The sequence below is a fragment of the Aulostomus chinensis genome, chromosome 7 (genome assembly GCF_037954235.1).
Source record: "Aulostomus chinensis isolate RoL2024-O1b breed Wild chromosome 7, RoL_Achi_v1.0, whole genome shotgun sequence".
Lineage (NCBI taxonomy): Eukaryota > Metazoa > Chordata > Actinopteri > Syngnathiformes > Aulostomidae > Aulostomus > Aulostomus chinensis.
This window is the reverse complement of record NC_141326.1, coordinates 19,205,787-19,221,146: the sequence shown is the minus strand read 5'-3', so window position 1 is coordinate 19,221,146 and position 15,360 is coordinate 19,205,787. Positions and strand designations below refer to the sequence as shown.

The following is a 15,360-nucleotide window of genomic DNA, read 5'->3' as shown; positions in this document are numbered from 1 at the left end:
CTCAATGAAAGAGGCCTCCATGGTAGGAGACCCAGAAGGACCCCACTACTGAAAGACACAAGAAAGCCCTGCTGGAGTTTGCCAAAACACACCTGAACAAGCCAAAAACATTCTGGGAAAATGTCCTATGGACAGATGAGACCAAATTAGAGCTTTTTGGTCAATCACATAAACTCTATATTTACAGGGAAAAAAATGAAGCCTTCAAAGAAAAGAACACCCTCCCAACAGTCAAGCATGGAGGAGGTTCGCTAATGTGTTGGGGTTGTTTTGCAGCCTCTGGTCTTGGGGGCCTTGAATGTGTGTGTGGCATTATTAAATCAGGTGATTACCAAGGTATTTTGGAGCGAAATGTTTTGCTGAGTGTCGTGAAGCTGGGTCTCCGTCGAAAGTCATGGGTCTTCCAGCAGGACAATGTTCCAAAACACACATCGAAAAGCACCCAGGAATGGTTCAACAGAAAACGCTGGACTGTTCTAAAGTGGCCAGCAGTGAGTCCAGATCTAAATCCCATTGAACACCTGTGGAGGGATCTGAAAAGGGCAGTTGGAAGAAGACACTCTTCTAATCTGGGTCAACTGGAGCAGTTTGCAAAAGAAGAATGGGCCAAATTGCCAGTAGAGAGGTGTAGGCGTCTCCAAAGGCTGTTCTAACGAATATTAAATTTAGGGTGTCAATAATTTTGACACAGCAATTTCTGTTCAATCTGTTATTTATAATGAAATGTTAAGTTTGGATTAAAGAACAAAGCTTCCGTGCTATTATCAGTTAAGTAAAGAATTTTGGAGACCAAATTACTTTAGTCAATTTCAACTTATTTTACAGACAGTTGAGCTGTTGGGTTTTTATGTTCAAGGGTGCCAATATTTTCAGCCACAACAGTACACACTTGTGTTTTTGAGGGTTTTTTTTTTAATGTACACTGGTTGATAAGGGCATCTTTCACTTACACTGTAATGCAGCTCAAGGCCAAACATTGGCAATATTTTTTTCTGGCTTTCCTACACAGTTAAACAGTGGACTATGCACTCACTTACAACAAAACCCTCAAGCGGTATTTTCACAATTTATTCCCCACTATTTCTGATAACAAGATAAGCTACTGAGCTAAATGCAGAGAACTAAGTATTACCATGTCTATATACAGAAGATACTGTTAAATGTGGGCATCACATTTTCGTTCCTGACCATTGTAACCAAAATTGAACTAAGAAAAAATGAAATGAACTTCCATTGAATGCCAAATCACTCAACAAGACACTGTAGGGGATCAAACCCCATTCTGGTACACCGTTACTGGTACTGGTCACTGGTACTGCCTTTTGCTTATTGATGATACCTGAAAGGTAAAGCAAAACCTGTATTCGCAGCAGAAAACAAGGGTTAGGATTTCACACTGTGGCACAATAGCAGTGCTAGCCCCATAGCTAGCTAGTTGATAATGTTCACCAGTGATCTGGGCCAACAACGATTCAGCTAACATTAGCTAGCAGCTATCCACCACCGCCCATTAGCTACAGGGCCAGCGCTGTTGTATTATCAGGCTGAAGTTGTGTTTTTTTGGAAACAAATTGATTAACTTTAGCTAATGTAAGTAAAATGAGACAAAAAGCATAATTAGTTGATAAAATTTGTTTTATTTGTTGATTTTAGTCTATTTGGCTAGACATAATAATCACAGCACTGGCTGGAAAATGGGAGCACACAAGGCCAAAACAACTACCAGGTTACGTATCTTCATTACAATGTAGCATTACGTGCTACAATGATCATTTATGCTGAGAAACACATTGACATCCATTTTCCAGTCGTTCACCATTTGTATTTGTTTTGGCTAACGTTATTTGCCAGTAATTAACTAAGTAAAGTAATCCAGGTCGTAGCATGCCCAAATTTCATTTCATGAAAGTCTTGATGATGAACGATGTGAATTTAGCAAGAGAATGGCTGACAAACAGTTTTGGTCTATGAGAAATGAGTTAAAATAGATTTTCCTGGTCCCCCTGGACTCCTGATTATGGGCGAAATTCTTGTTCTTCAAATAAGACGTACATTCAGAGTATTTTGAATTCTTCTTTATCTGGACTCTCCCTTGGAACTCTTTGCCATGAAAAGAATGGGGGTCATTGCCCCTGGTAACAGAGCTCCCAGAATCATAGGCCAACACAAATACATTCACTGCAATATGGAGACAATTTTTGGAGGAGAGATTTTATTTGTTCATTTATTGTCCAATTACAGTTGAAGGATTGAAAAAAGACATTTATTTGTACAAATACAACATGTTAGGACAGGGAGGCTGCTGATTTACATTTTTCATGTGAGAGGCTTGGACAAGTTCAGTTTGAGCGGGCCTCGGTTGAGACGACATAAACCGTCTTTGTGGTGTACCAATGAGACCGAAAGGATTGGCCGAAATACTCCCCTCCCATGGGACATAAGGCTGAAATGAGCGGATGGGCCGAAATTCAAGCGGGTGAAACGGCTGTCGTCTTAACCATCCTCTCATATTCTTCCTCTTTCATCCCCATGCAACCGTTTCAGTTACTGTATGGACTGTAAACAATGAGCGGCAGACAAACAAGGACGTCTTGGACTGGATATCTGCCGGCTACACTGGATTCCATGAGTGCTGATGGTCTGCTCCTTGAGTCAAGATGAGGATGGTGATATGGAGATGGAGGGGCCATCCTGGAAACAGATATTTTTCAATCGCATACTTAGAATTGGAATACAGATCATCTTAAATAATCTTAAATTCAAATTTTTCTTTTCTGACCTAATTAATAATGATCAAACTGATGTGAGGTGGACCCTACCTGCACTCATCGCCACCATCTCTTGTCCTTTGCCCTCTTGGGGAGATGAGAAGACGCACAAGATTCATCTTCGTCACTGCGCTTTCTCTCCTGTCCTCACACTGTCTCCCCAGTCGTCTGTCCATGGTCCTGGCTGTGCATCGAAGGAGGAGCAGGGTCAGGAACCGGGGTGGGCCATCCTGCAGGCCGATATTTATCTCTTTAGATCTTTGCTTGGCTCAAAATATTTCATGAAAAATCTTTTCACCAAGGTCTTTTTATACTTTTGCCTATCGGTGACTGATCCTGAAATGGCTCCGGTTAATTCTTAATCTCCTTTGCAAATGAGATCAAAATCATTTGACTGATGTAGAGGGTGAGCCCTACCTGTGCTAAACGCCACCATCTTCCTTCTTTCTCTTCTTGGGGAGATGTGAAGAGGGCAGAGAATCACTGTCACTGCGCTTTCTCTTCTGCCCTCTCATCATCTCCCTGTTTGCCCATCCATTTTCAGGGTCCTGCTGGTGTCGAGAAGGAGGAGCAGGGTCAGGAACCCGGTCGTCCGTCCTGGAGGCAAATATTTGTCACTTTAAATCTTTGCTGAGCTCAAAATATTACACATTGGAGTGACAAATCTTCTCACCAGTCTTTTATACATTTCCGTATGGCACGGCTTCTTTTAAATTCTTACCTGTGCTTATTGCCACCATCTTCTGTCTTTCTCTTCTTGCGGAGATGACAAGAGGGCACAGGCTCATCGTCACTACGTTTTCTCTTCTGCCCTCTCATCGTCTCCTCAGTCCTCTGTCCATGATGATGGTCACGACTGTGTGTGGAAGGAGGAGCAGGGTCAGGTACCGGGCGGGCCATCCTGGAAGAAAATATTTGTCACTTCAAAACTTTGCTGGGCTCAAAATGACACAAAACTCTAGTCTCGTCAGTCTTTTCAACATTTGCATATGGGTGACTGATTGAAAATATCTCCTTTAAATCCTTCATCTCTTCTGTACAAACTCAAAATGATGAGACTGCTGGAGGGTGAGCCTACCTGTGCTGATCACCACCGTCCTGCTGCTTTATCCTCTTCGGGAGATGAGAGGAGGTCTCAGCCCCATCTTCATCATCACGTTTCCTCTTCTCCCCTTGCCGTTTTTCGGTGGTTTGGCCACTGTTGTGATGATGTGATGGGGGCTGAGACCGAGGACCAGTATGGGGGGCCTGGTGGGTAATCCTAGAGGACTCAGGCCCGTTCTGGACGCACACAGTTGTCCTCTGACAGTTGGCCATTACCTTGTAGCAGTAATGTAAGCTGCAGGACAAGGAAAAAAATCATTCAGCCGTAGAATACAAAATACAAATATCATCATCAGACTTATCTGTATTGGCATTTTAAGAAGTAATCTGGGTTTTCACTTACTGGGGGGTGTCCGGGTGATCCATCAGGTGGCGCATGCTACAAAAAGAATGCATCATCACCTGCTGAGGCGTCAACCGCTTGCCTGGATCCAGCTGGAGCATCCCTTTCAGCATGTCCACGAACATCAGCATATCAGCTTTCTCCACAGGTCCATCCACGGGGTTGGTGGAAATGTCACGCTGGAACTGAATAAAAAAAACAAACAAAATACCAGCATGGTCAGAGGGATCTTCTAATAGCTCTAAGAGTTGTTAAGAAAAGCTCATGGATATGTTTGAGCATATATTATATGTACGCTCATTTTTACAGAGGACAACTTACTGCCAGGAGATCATCGAAGCAGCGGAGCCTGCACTTCAAGTTCTCCAAAGGATGATGAATCTTGGTCATCCTGCTGAACTGCTCTGGTGACTGAAGAGACAATGTGGTTGTTAGCCTTCGTTTTTGTGAACTTGGTCTAAGACACTTGATCATTAGTTCCATACTTTGAGGTTCCATGTCCAGGTTCCATCTCCGTAGAACTTGTTGTAGAACTGTAAGGTCTTCCTTCCAGAGGCAATTAAACCATCAGGAATTGGACCCTGGGTGTTTCTGATGAACTGTAGCTGAAGAGAACAACACAAAATTAGTCACAGAGGTCCAATCTAAAGTTTCCATGATTGGAAACAACTTTCCCATGAGCAATAACTCAATTAGGAGCAGAAGAGACTTGTGAGGGTACTAACCATATCATACTCATTGTACCCAGGGTAAAGAATGCGACCGATGAATAGCTCGGCAGCAACGCAGCCCAGAGACCACATGTCGATGGCCTCATTGTAGGGAGCCCCCAAAATGATTTCTGGGCACCTTTAAAAAAAAGAGCAGGCAAGATCATCAAGTGTACTTGCATTATTTTTGATCAAACTTGAATAATTAATATAGGAAACACAGTGAGTTCTTCAATCAACACTGCAGTCACAAACATGATAGTTTGTGAGAACAGATGAGGGGGAAAATGTGAATATTCATATCCACTCAGAGCAATTATGGCTCCAGTTACTCACCGGTATGGAAGGGTCTGCAGCTCTAAGCCCTGCCTGACTTCCGACACAAAGGAAGACAGGCCAAAGTCAATTAATTTGACCTTATAGGGCTGCTGCTGATGGTCCACCAACATGATGTTTTCTAGTTTAAGGTCGGCATGAACAATTCCAGCCTCCTTCAGGTGGTTCAGCGCGTTTGCCGCCTGAAAAATACAAAGAAGATCAACAAGAGCTGTCGTGACCTCGTGTCTGGACTGTTTTCCAAAGCAGAGAAGAACATGGCTGAACTTACCTGGTAGACAATTGGCCGAATCTGATTAAGGCGTAAGGGTTTGTGCAGCCTCTCCTTCATCAGATCGCTCAAGCTCTTGTCCAGATGCTCAAACTCCAGACAAAGCTGTCCTCCGGTGGAAAAAGCATCGTTCCATATGACAATATTTTGCTTGTTCAGATGCTTCATTTTCTTCAGGAACTCAATCTAAGGATGTTTGAGGAGGAGATTTTCAGAGTTATCGGAACAAAGTATCATCGCAGGTGGGATATAATGAAATCTTGATGAGTGTGGTGGTCACTGTCCTCCTACCTCTACTTTGGCCTGGAGACCATAAATGCCTTCATTTTTTATCATTTTTAAGGCCACAGTCTTGTTGTTGGCCAAGTTGACACATTTGACAACTTTGCCAAAAGCGCCCTGTCCCTTAAGAGAAAGAATCTTATAGGTGGCAGAGTTGGAGGAGATCCAACCGTGTGGGAACGATTGTGATGCCATCTCTCAACCGTCTGCAGTATGAAGTGGATTGCAGGAGGAAGCGTTCATATATGGACTTGTGTTTGGACTTGACAGGTTGATCTGACTGCTTGTTTGATGTCTGTGATGTTGATTGAACACTTGACTGACAAGCCAAACAGTGATCACTGACATGAACCATCCAGCCATCCATTTTCTTCCACTTACCGTATTTTCCGCACTATAAGGTGCACCTAAAAGCCTTTAACCAACAGTGCGCCTTATAATCAGATGCACCTTATAATCAGATGCGCCCTATAGTGCAGAAAATACGGTATCCTGTCCTGTTAAGAGTTGCGGGGGAGGGGGTCAGCTACGGGCAAGAGGCGGGGTTTTCACCCTGGACGGGTCGCCAGTCCATCGCAGAGCCAACACGTACAGACAGACAACCATTGCAATGCATGTCTTTGGACGGTGGGAGGAAGCTGGAGTACCAGAGAGAACCCACGGAGGCACAGGGAGAGAAGGTCCTTTGGGACGGAGGCCCTATTATGCCCACTCACACTCAAATTGACCCCCTAAACACGCTCAAAAACTCAGCAAATTTTGCACACACATCTGGTCTGGCAAACATGTCTATAGTCCCCAAAAAAACAACCTAGGGTGACAAAAACACATTTCTGCCCATAACTACACCTAGGAATGCCGTACAGACATGGGATCAACACAGATTTATTTGTCTCATCAAGAAGCACAAGTCATATACTGACACTCCCAACCGAAAACCCAGGGAAGTCCACAAAATGGACAAAACCGTCAAAATGTGGACATTTACACACCCCAAACAAACGCTATCTCCTCCTAGGGTGTTCATGGTATCGCTTCCAAAATTTTATACATGACTCAGGACACTTAAAAAATCTAAAGTTATCAGAAGTTTTTATTTAATTCACACGGTGTGGATTTTATAAGCCCTCAAAGTCAGGGACACTTTTTTCACATACAATAGAGACCAACGGGGGGCCTGTGTCCCCTCCTGGTACATACTGTAGGAATTTTTCAACAAGTCATCATTAATCAATCAGAAGGACCCACAGAGTCTATATTGCACTGTTCAAAATCTGGAGAGGACACCTTCTAGTTAGTTCAAAAGAATTTATTCAGATTAACAGCAAAGAATACAGAGCTCTGGAGATCGTCTTCCCCGATCCTGGAGTCAGCATACGCAGATGCGTCGTCCCTGGTGTTGGGGCAAGAAGTCCAACGATCTAACTATCTTCTCCAGTATTTATGTGTTTCAAGGAGGTGCTTATGTGAGCGCTTCTGCGTGCACGTGTGTATTTTTGATCTTGTGTTATTTTGCAGAATCTTCTGTCTGACCGCGTGCCAGCACCATCTGTTCCCATTGTATACTTTTTGTTGCATCTGTGAAGACAAAAACCTCTCTTGTCCTGATTCATGACCTTGCTCTTATCTACTTCTGACTCCCACTAATTCATGCTACCGTAGAAATTCTGTGGACTCTGTTCTGACTTAATTAGCTTGAGGGAGTGATGCTAGCCATGAGCTACACTCCTGCTGTTCCCTGTTGTGACCTTTTCACCTGTGTCCACTCTTATACAATCTGGTCTGCGCTTCACTGCCTTGTTTCCTGCACTCTATTTTAAGTAAATATATGTATAAATTTGACTACAGTTTGAGCAAATATATATGTATGGATTAATCTACAGTTAAAGCAAATATATGAATAAGTTTATCTACAATACTCTCAAACACTCACTTGTCACGTCTAAACTATAACTCCCACACCTTCACAAAACACACCACTGAATTCCTGATAAAAATCCCTACAAAAATGTGATATTACATTCCACTTATGGACAACATCTGGGGAATTAGGAGACTTTTTCACACTAAAAACTGTCCAAAAGTCCTCCTCTGCTCTCCACTCTCACACACGAGGCAGACAGCAGCAGGGGAGGGGGTTCTTAAAGGCACAGCTCTCAGCTCTGCACTCAAACTTTGCATCACACTGAGGTTCCTAACTCCTAAACTACAAGTCCCACCTATTTACCAAATACACCGTTGGATTCAGGGAGACTCCTGCGACCCAGCCACTGGCACAAGGAGGCTCAGGCACACTGCTTGCTGCTTTAATTTTCATATAAATTTGTTTATCTGCATATGATGAATAACCCCTCTTATTTATGCTCTATTGACATAAAATGATTAAATTCAATATGTTTTTTTGTTGTTGTTCTACCAAATAGTGATTCTTGGCAAGTGAAAAATCATTGGGGCTGCTATTCAGAGCATATATTTTACTTTTTATAACACAGGATACATCCATTTTTTTCGAGGTAAGAAAATGTTTCATTCTCCACACAATTCAAATGTAATAGACAATTAGATAAATCATTTTGACAACTGTGGGAAATGTGTCTCAATCATTATTATGCAGCCATTATACAGCTGCAACACTCTCAACTGTCAAAGACTCATGGATTCAATATAGTTTCCTTTTTAATGAAATTAGCAACAAATCATTGAATGATAATGAATCTGCATTGATCATTTTATGGTATGGTTTGGAATATTCATGGTGCTTCTTCAGAAACACAGTTCTGTATAATGATCACAAAAAGCAACTGGTTATTATCAGTATATTAAAAAAAAAAGTTGGATTTGATCTCTTTGCGTCCTTCTGGAGTTTAGCACCATGCAGCCATCACACCACTGGGAAAGACGCGCAGGCAGCGAGTCCACACATGTTCTTCCCGCGTTCGATGAGGAAATAACTGTAAGAGAAATTAATGGTTCATATCACCATCCTGTTGTCGCTCAAGTATTTCGCACTGTTTTCTGTGTTGTGGCCTCAGATCCCGGTCACAAGACCGGTATGGTAAACAGAAGACTCACCCATCCATCCCCCAGCTGGTGCCCCATGAGTTCTTTACTATCCAGTAAGAGATGCCATTTTCCACTCCGTACCCCACTGCTAACACTGCATGATTGACCTGGTCTGGAGTGCTGTGGCATTTAGTGCTAAAAACAAAACAAAAGAAAAAGACACGACTGGTTGAAGTATGAGGAACGAAATTTTTGCTACTTTACTTTCCCGACATGGACATTAACATGAAATTCTGTTGTAAAAAGGGGACAAAAAAAAGCTCCACTTTCATCTTTTATCCCTTCTTGCTGCTAACGTTAGCAGCTTTAGATATAATTTGTTAGACCAGGTGTTTCATCAGCTTAGATGTGTTGCTGTCTTCAGCTTTGCTTAACAAACATTACAATTATTTTTATGCAACTTTTCAAAGTGTAACTATACCTACAATGGTACTAAAATTGGCACAGATTTATTTGACAGGGTGCTTTGTATTGTTACAATATTGTACTGATATTATTGGTCATAAGCCGGTTAACTCCCCCATCGCAAGTGTCTTCCAATTGGTAAAAAATCTGTACATGACGGACGGATCCTCTCGTCTTGTTTGGAGAAAGACAGACTTGTAACTTCATCAACCTCGAGATTAAGCCTTTGTAAAGTTTTAAACTATATATTACCAGATATGACATCTAAAAAACCCACAACAAAATGTTTCAGCAGCATCTCGTCACCTTCTTAAAATAACTGCTGAAGTCATTTTTTTGGGACAAGTTTTTTTTGCCTGAATCAACTCCTTATGATGTTTTGTCTCCAGTTTTTTTGTGTTTGCTGAAAAACTTGAAAAACATCACATAGGCGATTATTTAAGAAGGTGACGATATGTCACCTGATGAGTTTTCCCTACAAGCCTCTTAACTTCTACAGAGCATTTCGCTGACTGCGCCTCTGAATGGCTTCTTTCAGTTGGCGACCTCCCCCCGCGCCTCCTGTTCACCGTCAACTGATTAATAAACTGAAAGTAGACAAACTCACGCACATACAGACGTGTAGGGAATCAAACCCCATTCTGGTACACCGTTACAGCTGCCTTTTGCTTATTGATGATACCTGAAAGGTAAAGCAAAACCTGTATTCGCAGCAGAAAACAAGGGTTAGGATTTCACACTGTGGCACAATGGCAGTGCTAGCCCCATAGCTAGCTAGTTGATAATGTTCACCAGTGATCTGGGCCAACAACGATTTAGCTAACATTAGCTAGCAGCTATCCACCACCGCCCGTTAGCTACAGGGCCAGCGCTGTTGTATTATCAGGCTGACGTTGTGTTTTTTTGGAAACAAATTGATTAATGTCAGCTATTGTCAGTAAAATGAGACAGTACCATTCCATTGCATCAGAAATGAGCTAAAACAGATTTTCCTGGTCCCCCTGGACTCCTGATTATGGGCGAAATTCTTGTTCTTCAAATAAGACGTACATTCAGAGTATTTTGAATTCTTCTTTATCTGGACTCTCCCTTGGAACTCTTTGCCATGAAAAGAATGGGGGTCATTGCCCCTGGTAACAGAGCTCCCAGAATCACAGGCCAACACAAATACATTCACTGCAATATGGAGACAATTTTTGGAGGAGAGATTTTATTTGTTCATTTATTGTCCAATTACAGTTGAAGGATTGAAAAAAGACATTTATTTGTACAAATACAACATGTTAGGACAGGGAGGCTGCTGATTTACATTTTTCATGTGAGAGGCTTGGACAAGTTCAGTTTGAGTGGGCCTCGGTTGAGACGACATAAACCGTCTTTGTGGTGTACCAATGAGACCGAAAGGATTGGGCGAAATACTCCCCTCCCATGGGACATAAGGCTGAAATGAGCGGATGGGCCGAAATTCAAGCGGGTGAAACGGCTGTCGTCTTAACCATCCTCTCATATTCTTCCTCTTTCATCCCCATGCAACCGTTTCAGTTACTGTATGGACTGTAAACAATGAGCGGCAGACAAACAAGGACGTCTTGGACTGGATATCTGCCGGCTACACTGGATTCCATGAGTGCTGATGGTCTGCTCCTTGAGTCAAGATGAGGATGGTGATATGGAGATGGAGGGGCCATCCTGGAAACAGATATTTTTCAATCGCATACTTAGAATTGGAATACAGATCATCTTAAATAATCTTAAATTCAAATTTTTCTTTTCTGACCTAATTAATAATGATCAAACTGATGTGAGGTGAGCCTACCTGCACTCATCGCCACCATCTCTTGTCCTTTGCCCTCTTGGGGAGATGAGAAGACGCACAAGATTCATCTTCGTCACTGCGCTTTCTCTCCTGTCCTCACACTGTCTCCCCAGTCGTCTGTCCATGGTCCTGGCTGTGCATCGAAGGAGGAGCAGGGTCAGGAACCGGGGTGGGCCATCCTGCAGGCCGATATTTATCTCTTTAGATCTTTGCTTGGCTCAAAATATTTCATGAAAAATCTTTTCACCAAGGTCTTTTTATACTTTTGCCTATCGGTGACTGATCCTGAAATGGCTCCGGTTAATTCTTAATCTCCTTTGCAAATGAGATCAAAATCATTTGACTGATGAAGAGGGTGAGCCCTACCTGTGCTAAACGCCACCATCTTCCTTCTTTCTCTTCTTGGGGAGATGTGAAGAGGGCAGAGAATCACTGTCACTGCGCTTTCTCTTCTGCCCTCTCATCATCTCCCTGTTTGGCCATCCATTTTCAGGGTCCTGCTGGTGTCGAGAAGGAGGAGCAGGGTCAGGAACCCGGTCGTCCGTCCTGGAGGCAAATATTTGTCACTTTAAATCTTTGCTGAGCTCAAAATATTACACATTGGAGTGACAAATCTTCTCACCAGTCTTTTATACATTTCCGTATGGCACGGCTTCTTTTAAATTCTTACCTGTGCTTATTGCCACCATCTTCTGTCTTTCTCTTCTTGCGGAGATGACAAGAGGGCACAGGCTCATCGTCACTACGTTTTCTCTTCTGCCCTCTCATCGTCTCCTCAGTCCTCTGTCCATGATGATGGTCACGACTGTGTGTGGAAGGAGGAGCAGGGTCAGGTACCGGGTGGGCCATCCTGGAAGAAAATATTTGTCACTTCAAAACTTTGCTGGGCTCAAAATGACACAAAACTCTAGTCTCGTCAGTCTTTTCAACATTTGCATATGGGTGACTGATTGAAAATATCTCCTTTAAATCCTTCATCTCTTCTGTACAAACTCAAAATGATGAGACTGCTGGAGGGTGAGCCTACCTGTGCTGATCACCACCGTCCTGCTGCTTTATCCTCTTCGGGAGATGAGAGGAGGTCTCAGCCCCATCTTCATCATCACGTTTCCTCTTCTCCCCTTGCCGTTTTTCGGTGGTTTGGCCACTGTTGTGATGATGTGATGGGGGCTGAGACCGAGGACCAGTATGGGGGGCCTGGTGGGTAATCCTAGAGGACTCAGGCCCGTTCTGGACGCACACAGTTGTCCTCTGACAGTTGGCCATTACCTTGTAGCAGTAACGTAAGCTGCAGGACAAGGAAAAAAATCATTCAGCCGTAGAATACAAAATACAAATATCATCATCAGACTTATCTGTATTGGCATTTTAAGAAGTGATCTGGGTTTTCACTTACTGGGGGGTGTCCGGGTGAGCCATCAGGTGGCGCATGCTACAAAAAGAATGCATCATCACCTGCTGAGGCGTCAACCGCTTGCCTGGATCCAGCTGGAGCATCCCTTTCAGCATGTCCACAAACATCAGCATATCAGCTTTCTCCACAGGTCCATCCACGGGGTTGGTGGAAATGTCACGCTGGAACTGAATAAAAAAAACAAACAAAATACCAGCATGGTCAGAGGGATCTTCTAATAGCTCTAAGAGTTGTTAAGAAAAGCTCATGGATATGTTTGAGCATATATTATATGTACGCTCATTTTTACAGAGGACAACTTACTGTCAGGAGATCATCGAAGCAGCGGAGCCTGCACTTCAAGTTCTCCAAAGGATGATGAATCTTGGTCATCCTGCTGAACTGCTCTGGTGACTGAAGAGACAATGTGGTTGTTAGCCTTCATTTTTGTGAACTTGGTCCAAGACACTTGATCATTAGTTCCATACTTTGAGGTTCCATGTCCAGGTTCCATCTCCGTAGAACTTGTTGTAGAACTGTAAGGTCTTCCTTCCAGAGGCAATTAAACCATCAGGAATTGGACCCTGGGTGTTTCTGATGAACTGTAGCTGAAGAGAACAACACAAAATTAGTCACAGAGGTCCAATCTAAAGTTTCCATGATTGGAAACAACTTTCCCATGAGCAATAACTCAATTAGGAGCAGAAGAGACTTGTGAGGGTACTAACCATATCATACTCATTGTACCCAGGGTAAAGAATGCGACCGATGAATAGCTCGGCAGCAACGCAGCCCAGAGACCACATGTCGATGGCCTCATTGTAGGGAGCCCCCAAAATGATTTCTGGGCACCTTTAAAAAAAAAAGAGCAGGCAAGATCATCAAGTGTACTTGCATTATTTTTGATCAAACTTGAATAATTAATATAGGAAACACAGTGAGTTCTTCAATCAACACTGCAGTCACAAACATGATAGTTTGTGAGAACAGATGAGGGGGAAAATGTGAATATTCATATCCACTCAGAGCAATTATGGCTCCAGTTACTCACCGGTATGGAAGGGTCTGCAGCTCTAAGCCCTGCCTGACTTCCGACACAAAGGAAGACAGGCCAAAGTCAATTAATTTGACCTTATAGGGCTGCTGCTGATGGTCCACCAACATGATGTTTTCTAGTTTAAGGTCGGCATGAACAATTCCAGCCTCCTTCAGGTGGTTCAGCGCGTTTGCCACCTGAAAAATACAAAGAAGATCAACAAGAGCTGTCGTGACCTCGTTTCTGGACTGTTTTCCAAAGCAGAGAAGAACATGGCTGAACTTACCTGGTAGACAATTGGCCGAATCTGATTAAGGCGTAAGGGTTTGTGCAGCCTCTCCTTCATCAGATCGCTCAAGCTCTTGTCCAGATGCTCAAACTCCAGACAAAGCTGTCCTCCGGTGGAAAAAGCATCGTTCCATATGACAATATTTTGCTTGTTCAGATGCTTCATTTTCTTCAGGAACTCAATCTAAGGATGTTTGAGGAGGAGATTTTCAGAGTTATCGGAACAAAGTATCATCGCAGGTGGGATATAATGAAATCTTGATGAGTGTGGTGGTCACTGTCCTCCTACCTCTACTTTGGCCTGGAGACCATAAATGCCTTCATTTTTGATCATTTTTAAGGCCACAGTCTTGTTGTTGGCCAAGTTGACACATTTGACAACTTTGCCAAAAGCGCCCTGTCCCTTAAGAGAAAGAATCTTATAGGTGGCAGAGTTGGAGGAGATCCAACCGTGTGGGAACGATTGTGATGCCATCTCTCAACCGTCTGCAGTATGAAGTGGATTGCAGGAGGAAGCGTTCATATATGGACTTGTGTTTGGACTTGACAGGTTGATCTGACTGCTTGTTTGATGTCTGTGATGTTGATTGAACACTTGACTGACAAGCCAAACAGTGATCACTGACATGAACCATCCAGCCATCCATTTTCTTCCACTTACCGTATTTTCCGCACTATAAGGTGCACCTAAAAGCCTTTAACCAACAGTGCGCCTTATAATCAGATGCACCTTATAATCAGATGCGCCCTGTAGTGCAGAAAATACGGTATCCTGTCCTGTTAAGAGTTGCGGGGGAGGGGGTCAGCTACGGGCAAGAGGCGGGGTTTTCACCCTGGACGGGTCGCCAGTCCATCGCAGAGCCAACACGTACAGACAGACAACCATTGCAATGCATGTCTTTGGACGGTGGGAGGAAGCTGGAGTACCAGAGAGAACCCACGGAGGCACAGGGAGAGAAGGTCCTTTGGGACGGAGGCCCTATTGTGCCCACTCACACTCAAATTGACCCCCTAAACACGCTCAAAAACTCAGCAAATTTTGCACACACATCTGGTCTGGCAAACATGTCTATAGTCCCCAAAAAAACAACCTAGGGAGACAAAAACACATTTCTGCCCATAACTACACCTAGGAATGCCGTACAGACATGGGATCAACACAGATTTATTTGTCTCATCAAGAAGCACAAGTCATATACTGACACTCCCAACCGAAAACCCAGGGAAGTCCACAAAATGGACAAAACCGTCAAAATGTGGACATTTACACACCCCAAACAAACGCTATCTCCTCCTAGGGTGTTCATGGTATCGCTTCCAAAATTGTATACATGACTCAGGACACTTAAAAAATCTAAAGTTATCAGAAGTTTTTATTTAATTCACACGGTGTGGATTTTATAAGCCCTCAAAGTCAGGGACACTTTTTTCACATACAATAGAGACCAAAGGGGGACCTGTGTCCCCTCCTGGTACATACTGTAGGAATTTTTCAACAAGTCATCATTAATCAATCAGAAGGACCCACAGAGTCTATATTGCACT

At 43.2% G+C, this 15,360-nt stretch overlaps 2 protein-coding genes across 5 annotated transcripts; both read right to left on the bottom strand.

The window, feature by feature from the left end:
- Window positions 1–2,206: 2,206 nt before the first annotated feature.
- LOC147258883 (homeodomain-interacting protein kinase 2-like) lies at window positions 2,207–6,185 on the bottom strand. 2 transcript variants are annotated; one of them, XM_086207791.1, is made up of 12 exons: window positions 5,824–6,185; window positions 5,533–5,718; window positions 5,262–5,443; window positions 4,941–5,064; window positions 4,701–4,820; window positions 4,537–4,626; window positions 4,216–4,400; window positions 3,847–4,107; window positions 3,490–3,669; window positions 3,186–3,365; window positions 2,820–2,998; window positions 2,207–2,691 (listed from the first exon to the last, which is right to left on the bottom strand). In XM_086207791.1, exons 1-10 carry the CDS (start codon window positions 6,007–6,009, stop codon window positions 3,191–3,193), a joined length of 1,689 nt encoding a protein of 562 aa, XP_086063917.1. In that variant the 5' UTR covers window positions 6,010–6,185; the 3' UTR covers window positions 2,207–2,691; window positions 2,820–2,998; window positions 3,186–3,190. The 2 variants fall into 2 exon arrangements, with proteins under 2 accessions (XP_086063917.1, XP_086063918.1); XM_086207792.1 differs by having other exon boundaries at window positions 2,820–2,952.
- Window positions 6,186–9,625: 3,440 nt separating this feature from the next.
- On the bottom strand, window positions 9,626–14,466 carry LOC147258882 (homeodomain-interacting protein kinase 2-like). 3 transcript variants are annotated; one of them, XR_015117090.1, is made up of 12 exons: window positions 14,105–14,466; window positions 13,814–13,999; window positions 13,543–13,724; window positions 13,220–13,343; window positions 12,980–13,099; window positions 12,816–12,905; window positions 12,495–12,679; window positions 12,126–12,386; window positions 11,769–11,948; window positions 11,465–11,644; window positions 11,099–11,277; window positions 9,626–10,971 (listed from the first exon to the last, which is right to left on the bottom strand). XR_015117090.1 is itself a non-coding variant. In XM_086208979.1 (11 exons), the coding sequence occupies exons 1-10, from the start codon at window positions 14,288–14,290 to the stop codon at window positions 11,470–11,472; spliced, it is 1,689 nt and encodes a 562-aa protein (XP_086065105.1). In that variant the 5' UTR covers window positions 14,291–14,466; the 3' UTR covers window positions 9,626–11,277; window positions 11,465–11,469. The 3 variants fall into 3 exon arrangements, 1 of the variants encoding a protein (XP_086065105.1); XR_015117091.1 differs by having other exon boundaries at window positions 11,099–11,231; XM_086208979.1 differs by having other exon boundaries at window positions 9,626–11,277.
- Window positions 14,467–15,360: the final 894 nt, after the last annotated feature.

Excerpts from the sequence above, each read along its gene's own strand:
- LOC147258883 (XM_086207791.1), bottom strand. The coding sequence starts at position 6,009 with ATGGCATCACAATCGTTCCCACACGGTTGGATCTCCTCCAACTCTGCC. Across the intron at positions 4,401-4,536 it reads GCTTCGATGATCTCCTGGCA|TTCCAGCGTGACATTTCCAC; the intron begins GTAAGTTGTCCT and ends TTTTTTATTCAG. Across the intron at positions 3,670-3,846 it reads GACGGTGGTGATCAGCACAG|GATGGCCCGCCCGGTACCTG; the intron begins GTAGGCTCACCC and ends ATTTTCTTCCAG.
- LOC147258882 (XM_086208979.1), bottom strand. The coding sequence starts at position 14,290 with ATGGCATCACAATCGTTCCCACACGGTTGGATCTCCTCCAACTCTGCC. Across the intron at positions 11,949-12,125 it reads GACGGTGGTGATCAGCACAG|GATGGCCCACCCGGTACCTG; the intron begins GTAGGCTCACCC and ends ATTTTCTTCCAG. Across the intron at positions 11,645-11,768 it reads GATGGTGGCAATAAGCACAG|GACGGACGACCGGGTTCCTG; the intron begins GTAAGAATTTAA and ends ATTTGCCTCCAG.